This window comes from Leptopilina boulardi, unplaced genomic scaffold, assembly GCF_019393585.1.
Source record: "Leptopilina boulardi isolate dan_hultmark-lab unplaced genomic scaffold, ZJU_Lbou_2.1 LbouV2_368, whole genome shotgun sequence".
In the NCBI taxonomy this organism is placed as follows: Eukaryota; Metazoa; Arthropoda; class Insecta; order Hymenoptera; family Figitidae; genus Leptopilina; species Leptopilina boulardi.
The window spans coordinates 1,064,031-1,077,468 of record NW_026137938.1 but is presented as its reverse complement, the minus strand read 5'-3'; the positions used below and the strand labels follow the sequence as shown (position 1 = coordinate 1,077,468).

At 21.6% G+C, this 13,438-nt stretch overlaps 2 protein-coding genes across 2 annotated transcripts; one reads left to right on the top strand and one right to left on the bottom strand.

Annotated features, from left to right (window-relative positions):
- Positions 1-40: 40 nt before the first annotated feature.
- Positions 41-5,836, top strand: LOC127287276 (trafficking protein particle complex subunit 4). The gene is made up of 2 exons (XM_051314117.1): positions 41-448; positions 5,285-5,836. The coding sequence occupies exons 1-2, from the start codon at positions 274-276 to the stop codon at positions 5,761-5,763; spliced, it is 654 nt and encodes a 217-aa protein (XP_051170074.1). The 5' UTR covers positions 41-273; the 3' UTR covers positions 5,764-5,836.
- Positions 5,837-7,514: 1,678 nt separating this feature from the next.
- LOC127287273 (39S ribosomal protein L50, mitochondrial) lies at positions 7,515-13,254 on the bottom strand. The gene is made up of 5 exons (XM_051314113.1): positions 13,070-13,254; positions 12,911-13,005; positions 8,117-8,319; positions 7,815-7,934; positions 7,515-7,739 (listed from the first exon to the last, which is right to left on the bottom strand). Exons 1-5 carry the CDS (start codon positions 13,250-13,252, stop codon positions 7,603-7,605), a joined length of 738 nt encoding a protein of 245 aa, XP_051170070.1. The 5' UTR covers positions 13,253-13,254; the 3' UTR covers positions 7,515-7,602.
- Positions 13,255-13,438: the final 184 nt, after the last annotated feature.

Below are 13,438 nucleotides of genomic sequence, written 5' to 3'. Positions count from 1 at the left end.
CGGATGTTGCACTTTAGCACACATGCACCTTATCTTTCACAACTTTGTCCCCAATGATTGTTTTGACATATGTTTTCATTGTGATTAAAAAAAAAATTTAGTTTCTGCTTTATTTTCTCAGAAATAATTAGATAATTTATTTATTAAATAAAACATACCGCTCTTGAATAATAATGCACTATGCATTTATAAATTATATTATGTAAATATATATTATCTTGTAAAATTGAAATTTATTTCGAGTATCTTTAAAATTCAATTAAAAATTTAACAATGGTAATATACGGTGTTTACATTGTTTCAAAATCGGGAGGTTTAATTTTTAATCATGATCATAATGTACCAAAAGTAGAAACTGAAAAAGTATTTAATTATCCACTCGATATTAAATTGTCATATGAAAATAAAAAGACTGTTGTTGTTTTTGGACAAAGAGGTGGAATTAATGGTAAGTGTGAAATTAATATTTTTTCTTAATATCCAGTTTTATTAAATTAAAAAAAAAAATAGGATTTATATAAATTTTTTTAACACCTTTTATGTTAATTATTTTACAAATTTTTTTTTTTTAAATTAAAAATACGACATTTTTGTGCAATTTTTTTTGGTTTTATTATTATTTACTTTTTTAAGTATTTAGTTTAGAAAAAAAAATTTTGGGTTATTTATAAATTTAATTTATACGTATTTTTTATTTTATTATGGAACGAACAAATTTTTTTTTTGGTATTAATTTTTTAAACTTTGGTTTCTGGTGAAATCACCCCTTCAAAGTATAATAATATTAATAATAAATGGTATTATTATTATTATTATTATTATTATAACTACAATTATTATTAGGTATTATTATCATTATTATTATTATTATTAAAATTACATTGTTATACATTTTAAGTATATAATTTTTTTTATTATCTGTTTTTTTACCAATAGGGTAAGTGCATCAATTACGGCGCGTTCATAAAAAATAACTATTATTACTATTATATTTAATATAACTGTTGCAAAATGATTTAAAAAAATTATTTTAATCTTTTTTTGATACAATATTAATAATAAAAATGAACATTTAAACGATTATTAATTTAATTATTTAAGATCAAATTTTTCATTATAAAATAAATCTGTGTAGAATTTAACGATGTGGAATTTAATTGTGCAGAATTTAAAAAATAAATTGTTTAGTATTTAACAGTGAGCAATTTAACTGTGTAGAATTTAATCATTTTTATTTTCTATTATAAAATCATTATGTGAAGAGTTTGGCGGTGTGCAATTTAAAGGTGTAGAATTTATTAAAATTAATTTTATGTTATAATATTAGTTTTTGTAGAGTTTAACAATATGCAACTTAACTGTGTAGAGTTAAACAAATTTTATTTTATAATACAAAATAAATTTATGGAGAGTTTAACGGTGAACAATTTAACTGTGTAGAATTTTATGCAATTAATTTTTCATTACAAAATAAATATGTGTAGAATTTAACGATGTGGAATTTAACTGTGTTAAATTTAAGAAAATTAATTTTTTATTACAAAAGAAATATATGTAGAGTTTAACGTTGTGGTATTTAACCGTGTTGAATTTAAAGAAATTAATTTTTCACTACAAAATAAATTTGTGTAGAGTTTAACATTGTACACATTAAGTGTGTAGAATTTAAAAAATAAATTGTATAAGGTTTAACGGTGTGCAATTTAACTGTGTAGAGTTTGACGTGTAGGGTTTTAACGATGTAGAATTTAATTGTGTAGTATTTGAACCGCCCCCCGTAATTGAAACATTTTTAAGATTTCTATTGTCTAAAATTTGTAAAAAAAAATTGTTTCATTTGAATTATAATTTATGAAAATTTCAATTTAAAATCTCCTGAAAATTTATTTTTTAAAAAATTTAACTTAAACTCTTCTAAAATTAAAAATTTTTCTAAAATTTTCTTCACTTTTATTATTTCTAATATCTTTTATCAAAATTTTCTGAAAATTTTATTATTTAAAACACTTTTTGAGTACAAATTATTCTAAAATTTAGTTATTCTCTGAATCTTATAGAAAAAATATTCAGTAATTTAAATTTACAAAAATTTTGATTAAAAATCTGAAATTCAATTATTTTTAACAATTGTAACAGCAACTATTTTAAACTTCAATAATTTTTCAAAATTTTTAACTTAAATTCTTTGTTGAATTAATTACTTCTGATAACTTTAATCAAAGTCTTCAATACTTCCATTAATTAACAAATTTCTCAATTAACTTCTTTTTAAATTCAATTATCTTCTGAACTTTCTAAAAAATTGTCCTCAATTTAAATTTATGAAAATTCATTTTCTATATCTCCTGAAATTTTAATTATTTCTGAAAAACTTAAATTTCTCTTCCAAATTCGATTACTTCCAGAATTTTAATTTTAATTTTTTTAATTTTAATTCAATTTTTCAAAAATTCAAATTTTTTTATTAAAATTTCTATACAATTCAATTACGGTAAGTGTATCAATTACGGCGTGTTCATAAAAAATAACTAATATTACTATTATATTTAATATAACTGTTGCAAAATGATTTTAATTTTTATTTGATACAATTACTAATAAAGATGAACATTTAAACGATTATTAATTTAACTAGCAAAATTAAACGCGCGCAAGCACGCCAAATTGAGTATTTAATTGTTTGTTATAAAGAAATTAAAGATTAATATTATCAATAATAATTTAATTTCTTAGAATATTATTACATATTAAATAATAATGAAAATTATATTTTTACAGGCCTCGGATTATACGACTTTTTCAGACTTTTTTCAAAAATACGACTTTTATCGACTTATTTTAATAAAATGCGACTTTTTTTACATTTGAAAAAAAATGTAAATAAAATACATTTTTTTTAGTATAAAATTTAGATCTTCACATCTTCTTCAATTCAATTATTTAACAAATTTTGAACTAAAATGATTCTTCACTAAATTAATTATTTTTAATAATTTTAATGAAATACATCACAAATTCAATTATATCAAAATTATTTTTCAATTAAAATTTTTATGAAATTTAACAATTGTTTATAATTTAAAAAAAAATATCACAATAAAATTGAATTACCTATTTTTTAAAAATTTCTATTCAAAATAAACTAAAATTCAATTATTACCCGAAATTTTAATTCAAAATCAATTAAAATTCAATAATTATCCAAAATTTTCAATTTAAAATTTAATTATTTACCAAGTTTTCAATTTAAAATGAAATAAAATTCAATTATTTTCTAAAATTTCTATTCAAAATTAATTATCCAAATTTTCAATCAAAAATGAACTTAAATTAAATTATTATCCAAAATTTCAATTAAAATTCAATTATTTCCCAAAATTTTCAATTCAAAATGAACTGAAATTCAATTACTTTCCAAATTTAAAATCAAATAAAATTTAATTATTCTCAAAAATTTGAATTCAACATTAATTGAATTTTCAATAATTTGAATTTAAAAGCATCTAAAATTTAATTATTTCTAAAATTTTCCATCGAAATTTTTTTTTTTTAATTTAATAATTTCAATTATAACTCTAAGGAAATTCAATTATTTTTAACTATTTTAATAATATTCTTTGAAAATTCAACTATCTGAAACCATTTTTCAATTAAAAATGATTTTCAAATTATTGTATTTTGTCCGCATTTTCTAATAAATTTTTAGTGAAATCATCTAAAATTTTAATTACAAAACACTTAAAGTTTCAATTAATTTCAAAAATCTCAATTTTAAATCTTTGAAAATTCAATTAAATTTAAAAAATGTTTTCCAAAAATTGTTTGATAAATTATTTTTAGTTCTGTAAAATTTAATAATTGTTTGAAAATTAACAATATCTTTGAAATTTAATTATTTCTAAAAATTTCAACTTTAACCCTTCGAAAAGGATAATAATTAAAAAAAAAAATTTATTTAAAAATTTGTAAAATATTTTTGTTAAAATAAAAAACAAATCCACTGTTTTTTTGGAATATAAATCGACTGAAACGACTTTTTGTGTCTTTAAGTTGATTCGAGGCCTGTGTTTTTATAATTAATATTTAATAGGTATTCGTTGGCCCCTGGTACGTTAAAAATTAATTTTTAAAAATAAATTATTTTTAAATTACGTACGTAATTTCCTGGCGCATCTTTTTTCTCATCATACATTTTTTGTATTTGTATCCAATTTTTGAATCAATATACAACTTTAAAAGAAATTTCGTTGGTAAACGTTGTGTACTTCAGCTTCGTGAATTGAATTTTGGAATTGGGAATTTTAAAGAAACTTATTCCAAAATTTGGAAACACAATTATACAACTTTGGCAAAAATGAGAAAAAGAATTGTCAAAATTTGACACGTCATAAGATTACTACTCAAAAAAACACGTGAAATCAGAAAAGGCCAACTTCAAGTTAGGAGAGAAGGACAGACCAAGCATTTTATTATTTATTATATAATTATATAATTATTTGAAATCAAATTTTTTCCCTCGCCGCAATTGAAACATTTTTAAGATTTCCATTAGCACCAATTACGGTGGACAAAGTATCTTCAAAATACACGAAATTTTGGTCACCGTAATTGATACACCGAAACTGATACAAACGCTCCGTAATACGAAAATTACGGTATTAGTTTTAATTTTTCACATTTGTTTAAATAATCAATTTTTATAAAGTTAAAATTTTTTTTAATATCTAGGGTAAATGTACTAATTACAGTGCAATTAGATTCAAAACACTGTTGAAATAGAAAATTTTTAACTTTATAAAAATCGATTATTCAAACAAATATGAGAATTTAAAACTAATACCGTAATTTTCGTATTACGGCGCGTTTGTGTCAGTTTCGGGGTATCAATTACGGTGACCAAAATTACGTGTATTTTGAAGATACTTTGTCCACCGTAATTGGTGCCAATGGAAATCTTAAAAATTTTTCAATTGCGGCGAGGGAAAAAATTTGATTTCAAATAATTAAATTAATAATTGTTTAAATGTGCATCTGTATTAGTAATTATATCAAAAAAAGATTAAAATAATTTTTTTAATTATTTTGCAACTGTTATATTAAATATAATAGTAATAATAGTTATTTTTTATAAAAGCACCGTAATTAGTGCATCTACCCTACAATTTTTTGAAAAAAAAAACGACAAGACAAAAATGCAAAAAATCCTAATTTTTGCCAAAAACTTAAAAAAAAGGGGGAAAAAATTTTAGAAAACAATAATAAATTTTTTTCTAACTATTTTTAGTTGGACATGTATTGACTGCTGTTAATGGTGAACCAGTAACAGGATGTGAACTTTCAGATGGAAGAAATATCATGGAATTATTGGATAAACAAGAAAATTTTCCAATAACATTAAAATTTAGTCGCGCTAAAATGACAACAAATGAAAAAATTTTTCTCGCATCAATGTTTTATCCTCTATTTGCAATTGCCAGTCAATTAAGTCCAGAACCACGTTGTTCAGGTATTGAAATATTAGAAGCAGATACATTTCGATTATATTGCTATCAAACATTGACTGGTGTTAAATTTATAATTATTGCTGAACCATCACAAACAGGAGTTGAAATTTTAACAAAACGAGTTTATGAATTGTATGCAGATTATGCTTTAAAAAATCCATTTTATTCCCTAGAAATGCCTATTCGATGTGAATTATTCGATACAAGTCTACAATTATTATTGGAATTAGTTGAGAAATCAGGTGCAAATAATGCTTAATGAAAAGGGGGTATTTAAAAAAAAATTTTGTAAATATTTATGTGTTGAAAATAAAAGTTTTATATTAAAAACATATTTTGTATTTTTTATCTATCAACAAAGCGACGTAATTTAAAACAGATTGGACTTATTTTTATTTAATTAAAAAAAGTTACATAAAAAAAAAGATTTTGTTTAAATCCTTCCTTTAGGTCTTACAAGAAATCGATTAATAAAATCTCTTTGTTTTATTTTTATTTTAGATGATCCTGTTTTAAAATATAATTAAAAGTAGAAAATACTCGCGGATTCTGCGTGGAAAGTGAAAAAAAAATTAAAGTTAATCTTTTTTTGATTCTGCGCCGAAATTGAAAAATAGATAGAAAAAAAAGATTAGAGTAAAAAATCATCTTTGATTTTGCGCGGAAATTCAAAAATAGAAGTAAAAAAATTAAACACTCGTTTACAGTAAACTCAATCGTTTTTTTTTTCATAGAAAAAATTAAATAAAAAAGTTTTACACATTTTTTAGATATCTTAAAAATAAATTAAATTATTTTGAAAAAATAACATCTTAAATCAACATCTCTTAAAAAATCTTGTAATTTTAATTAAGAGCATTTGAACCTTCGTGACGTCACAAATCATGGCGCATGACACGCAAACTTCTCAGGTATGTGAAAAGCACAATTTTGAATATTTTTTAAAAAAACCTTTTGGAAAATGTTCAGAATAACATAGACTCTGTCTGTTATGTGCGGAAAATTCAAAATTTTGCGTTTAAAACGTTTTTTAAACAATGTTAAGGTCACAAATCATGGCGCATGACACGCAAACTTCTCAGGTATGTGAAAAACACAATTTTGAATATTTTTTAAAAAAACCTTTTGGAAAATGTTCAGAGAAACATAGACTATGTCTGTTATGTGCGAAAAATTCAAAATTTTGCGTATAAAACGTTTTTTAAACAATGTTTAATGTTGATTGTCACAAGTAAGGAAAAATACACGAATTGCTTATATGTAGGCATTGTTTAAAAAACGTTTTAAACGCAAAATTTTGAATTTTTCGCACATAACAGACAGAGTCTGTGTTATTCTGAATATTTTCCAAAAGGTTTTTTTAAAAAATATTCAAAATTGTGCTTTTCACATACCTGAGAAGTTTGCGTGTCATGCGCCATGATTTGTGACGTCACGAAGGTTCAAATGCTCTTAATAAAAAATACATTCGGAAGATTTTTTTTTATTTTTGGGCAATAGTCCTGTCATTTCCTTTTTTTAAAGATTTATTTCCAAATTAATCCAAAATTGATTCCAAATTAGACTCAACAATAATATTAAAAATTCACAAACTTAAATTCACAAAAAAAATAATTTCATTATTAAAAAAATATCTTTTCTCAATGATTTCACTATATAGAATGAATAAATGATTTTGTTTATTATTCTTCAAGGAAATTTCGTTGCCAACCAAAAAAAAAAAAAGTTAACAATTGAATTTTTAATCACGAAATTCATAATTGTTGGTTAACAATTAACAAAAAAAAAAGTAATCTTTTTTTGAATGATGACTGATTAATGAATTTGAAGGTAAAAGGAAAAAAAATAGGAAGGAAAAGAAATTTAAAAAATACTCGCGAAAAGTAAAAAAACAAAAAATAGAAAAAATTAAAAAGAACAAGATTCTTCTTAATTCCATTCATTTTTTAATTTAAGAAAGAAATTTCGTAATTTGTAATATTTTGAAAAATATTTTAAAATTACCATTAATGAATTTTGTAGTTTGAATTTTATTTATTTTTTTTTTTTGTACAACATTATATTACAATAATACCGAAATTAATAAAGCTCAAAATTATTATAAGTCTAACACGTCTTTCTCATAAAGTGTTAACTTTTGCTTATGACCAGGATATTTTTTCTTGTATTTTAAACCTGTTACTATTGTAGAGCTCATTGGAAAAGCAGTTTTACCATCAAACTTTGTGTCAGTTTCTGAAAAAGAAAAAAGAGAATTAAAAATATCTGTTTATTTTATTTTATTATTAAAAATAATAAATTTAACAAAACCTGGATGGAAGCGATTATAATCGTAAATCACATGTAAATTTTTTGGTAAATCTGCAGTTTGAAGTGAATCAAGAGGCGTTGTTGTATTTACTGGAGTTTCATAAAAATTTCTCAAATCACCTAAAAAAAAAAATTATATTTTTTACAAAAAAATAATTTTAATAAATCACTCGGTAAAAAGAAATATTGTATTGAACATAAAACAATTGTGTTTTTATTGACCCGGAGTGATTGATAATAAAAAATATAAACAATTTTAATTTTTGATATTTTATTATTAAAAAAATATTTGAAAATATTACCTATTGTTTCAATAGAGCATAGTAAAGAATTTGGTATTGTGTGCTGAAATTCTTCTTCGCAACAAACTAGTAAATTAAAACGTTTAATTCTATCTGTTAGTTGTGTATCATTTAATATTGCAATTCCATTTTCTTCGCACAAAACATTTAGTCGTTCAGAAACATCTTCAGCCGGATGGTATTCTTTGTAATTACGCAGAAATCTGCAATAAAATTATAAAATAATAAAATTAAAAATATAATTTATAAAATAAATAAATGTATAAAATATTATTTATAAAAATAAATAAATTTAAAAAATATTATTTTATTACTAAATTTCCAAATAATAATTAACATCTACTTATTTTCATAAATTTATTTGGCTGAAACAAAACTATAAATTTTGCTTGAAGATAATAAAAATTTTAAAATATGAATTACATAATAATGTAAATATTAGAACACGTCAATATAAAAATGTCCTTTTATACGTCTCGATGCAAATTGTGTAAGATGGAAAATCAATAAATCGGGAATTTCATCTCAAGTGTACCAACAACAAAAATTTTCTTCGTTTGACATGAATTTTTTTTTTTGTAAATTATTATTACGATAAGCAAAAATTTATCTTTTTTTTAAACAATTATTACATTTACAGAACGACACAATTTTTTTTGAAAATTTATAAAAGAAAAATTGTATTTTTAATATTTCAACTTTTGTCAAAGAATGTCGCGAAGAAACTATTTTTAATGTAGATTAAATGTTTTGCAAACTTAAATAACACGTAAGCTTCCGGTAAGTTTGCGGTAAGCTTGATATGAGATTTTTTAGTTACTTTATTCATTACTATTATTATTATTATTATTATTATTATTATTATTATTATTTACATTTTATTAAATATTTTATTTAATAAAATTTTTTATTTAAAATTTATTTAAAAATAAATAAATTTATTTAAAATTCAAATTTAGTGTCTTTAGTGAAAACTATATAATATAATTATTAAGAAAACGATGTAGTAACACAAAAAAAATATTATTTATTTTTATTTTTTTTTATTTATTTAGAACATAACGGGACATGCCCTTTCGTACAAAAGTACTCCTAAATTCTAATAGTTACGTAAGTAACAATACAAAATATAAAATATTAACTAAATCTAGGTAGGCGCTATAATGGCTAAAGTTCATTATAAGTTTATACAGTAAAGAATAACATAAATCAAATTACATTACATTACATTTATGTAAATCTTTTAATTTTTCATCGATAAAGCAATTGACTTAGAAGTTTCTGCGAGTAACATTGTCTTTTTGTTTTTCAGTTCGTTTTCTTTGGATTGTCATTTTCAATTTATTTTTTAAACTTAATTATAATATTAATTTTCCACACAATGAAAATTACTTCTAAACTAATTTTTTTTTTCTTTAAAATGCAAGTAATTATTGATATTATCAAATTGAAAATCGTCTTGTAAAATATACAAATCTTGATTTTATTCATATTTTTCAAAGAAACTGAAATTTTTAATTTAAAAAAAAGTTTTAAATTAATTTTCAGATAAAAAAAATTCCAATTTTACTAATTCAGACCTCGGATTGACTTTAGAAAGAGAAAAAAGTCGTTTTAGTCGATATTCATTACAACAAAAATCAAAAAAAGTCGATATATTTTTATTTTTAACAAATTTTATTAGTTAATAAATATTTTCATTATTATTAACATTTAATTTTTAGAAATTTTCAAGATTTCAATTCAGTAGGAAAAATTTTGAAAAATAATTAAAGTTATTTTAAATGAAGAAAAAATTTCAAGTTATTGTATAAATTATTCGAATTCAGAATTTTGGCAAATATTTTAAATAATTAAATTTTCAAAGAACTTGATTAAAACATTATTGATAACTAGGTGTTCATTTCATGACCATTTAGCTTTCTCATCATGATACACTTATATTCAAGATTAAAAGAAGGATTACAACTAAAATATGCGATCAATTTTATAAATATTAGTAAAATGTAAACTTTGTATACCTCAATCGATTCGTTTTTATGCCAGGAATACAATTTTTACAAGAATTAATTTAAAATTTTTATATCAGAAAAAGTTATTTCAAAAAATACAAAAAACGATTATTTTCAAAATTTCAAAAAAAATGATTTAATCTATAGATTTAAGTAAAATATGAACTTTATATAGGCTAATCGACTCGTTTTAATGCAAGAAATAATTTTTTTTACTTAACAAAATTAAATTTACAAAGAAAAAAATATTTTGAAAAAAATTTTTTTTTTAATTTTGAAAAAATTGTAAAAAATAAAATGTTGTGAATATATTCGGAAATCCTTGTGTCAGATTTTAGGTATTAATGATTACAATAAGCATACAAAATTTCAGAACAATCCGTTAAAACGTTTCTGAAATAATTTGTACACAATATTTTGTGACATACACACACACATACATCTGGACATTTGCTCAGGACTTCATATATATTATTTCTAGATGAAAATGAGTCCATATAATCCAATTTTAAAAAATCGAAAAACGTCACGAATGCAAAGCTTCCTCATGAGGAAGCAAAAATTAATTTATTAATTAAAATTGTTGTAAATTTGAATTTACTGAAATTTTATCAACAAAATTTTAAACAGTAATGGAATTTTAAAGAAATTTTAATAAAAAAAAATTGAATTAAAATGATTGAAATAATTAATTTAGGAAAGAATATTTAAATACCAATTTAAGAATTTTCAAAAATTTAAATTGAGAAAGATTTTTTACAAAGTTCAGAAGATAATTGAATTTAAAAAAAAAATTAAATTGAGAAATTTGTTAATTAATGGAAGTTTTGAAGACTTTGATTAAAGTTATCAGAAATAATTAATTCAACAAAGAATTTAAGTTACAAATTTTGAAAAATTATTGAATTTTAAAATAGTTGCAGTTAGAATTGTTAAAAACAATTGAATTTCAGATTTTTAATCAAAATTTTCGTGAATTTAAATTGCGGAATATTTTTTTTATAAGATTCAGAGAATAACTAAATTTTAGAATAATTTGTACTAAAAAAGTGTTTCAAATAATAAAATTTTCAGAAAATTTTGATAAAAGATATTAGAAATAATAAAAGTGAAGAAAATTTTAGAAAAAAAAATTTAATTTCAGAAGAGTTTGAGTTAAATTTTTTAATAATAATTAATTTTCAGGAGATTTTAAATTGAAATTTTCATAAATTATGATTCAAATTCAAATGATACAATTTTTTTTTACAAATTTTAGACAATAATCGAATTATAGCGAATTTTTTTAGGTAATCATAACATGTTTTAAATTATTTATGATTTTCGAAGAAAATTGAATTAAATTATTTATACTAATTTTCACTAATTTTTATTAAAATATTACAGTTTAATTTAGTAATATTTTTTTTATTAAAGTTATAATGAAAAATGACTAAAAATAAATAGAATTTTTCATTAATTTGTAGTAAAATATTACTATCTATTTAATTTAGTAATTTTTTTTTACTAAAGTTTTAGTGAAAAATGACTAGGAATTAGTAGAAATTTGAACAAATTTTTAGTAAAATATTACTATTTGATTTAGTAACAAAATTTTACTAAAGTTTTACTGAAATATTGACTAAAAATTAGTAAAAGTTTTAACTAATTTTTATTAAAATATTACTATCTATTTGATTTAGTAATATTTTTTTAAATAAAGTTTTAGTTAAAAATGACTGAAAATTAGTAAAAATTTTCACTAATTTAAATTAATGAACTAATTTTATAACTAATTAAAATTTAAAGAGCAAATTGTTTAAAATTTGATTTATTACATTTAGATATCAATTTCAATTTTTAATAAATTAAATTATTAAGTTTATTAATTAAAAAAGAATTTTTTTTTATTACTAAAAGTCTAGTTTATTAAATAATATAATTTTTTTTTAATAATCATTGTAATTAGGATCTTATTTTTTGTTCTGACGATCGATGAAATATTTTATTTTTTGTTTATATATAGATCTTATATTAGAATTAGGATCTTATTCTTTATTTTTGTTCTTCAGAACGATGAAATACTCTATTTTTTGTTAATATATAGATCTTATATAATAAAATTATTTTGTAATCCTAATAAAATTAAAAAAAAAGGTGACATTTTGTGACCCCCCGCAAATAAGAATTAGTGTTGAGAAAAGTTAAGCAAAAAAATCGATGTTTGGAAATGTTTACACAAGTGGGGACAACCCTTTAAATATATTACTTAAATACTGCACATTTTTGAATTTTAGTTTTCTATAAAAAATATTGCGAATCTAAAATAGATTTAAAATTCTATTTAAGGAAACAGTGAAACTAATTTTTTTAAAAAAACAATAATTTATATTTAAAAAAAATAGATACATATTCAATACAATAAATAAACTATAATTTTAGGTTAAATTCACTGTTTTCAGTTCTATACAGTTTTCTTTAAATACGCGTAAAAGGTAAAAAGAAAAATAAAAAAGAAAAGCCGTTAGTCGCGTCCTTTTCTAGTTGTTGTGAGACGGAAAAAAGAGCAACTCTTACAAACAATGCAGTTTACGTTAAATTTTATCGTTTGAAGTGGGGGTAAACGATCAAAGGATAAACATGGACGAATAATCACAGATGGGATAATCTAATAAGAGAGAGAGATAGATATTGTTGAAAGTGTTGTCAAGTTTATTTATTTTTTCCCAAAAAAATTGTGTATTAAATATAATAAAAAAAATGTGAATTTACAAAATTAAAGGGAATTTAGTCAATGACTTACCCTTTTGAAGCAAGAGACACTCGTGTTGATTCGATAGTGACCTTTTTGACGGGAACTATTCTTTTCTTTCCCCGTGTGACTATCAGTGTTATTCCCTATAAAAACAATAATGAGATAAAAAATTGTGTATTTTAATATGGAAAAAATTGCCCCAATTACCGTTAATGTATTTTCAAGTGAATTTATTGTTCTTAAAAGTGAATTGGAAAGAAAAAAAGAAGCATGCTTCCTAAGCGCGGCCATATTTTTCTTGGTTCCAATTTCAATAATTGTGACGATGACGACGACGACGACGACGAGGATGCAATAGTAGGAGTAGTAGTAGTAGTGATAGAGCAGCATCAGCAGCAACTTGGGTTCATTGGTGTAATGGAGAGAGAGAGAGAAGTGTGCGGTGAAAAGTTGTCTTCGAAGCAATACGAGTGAGAGGGAAGAAAAAACTTGTTCAGTTTAACGTTAGAGGCGCCCTCGGCGGCTGCGCTTGTTGTTTCCCATGATCCGCCATTTTATAGTCGCCATTGAAAGGTG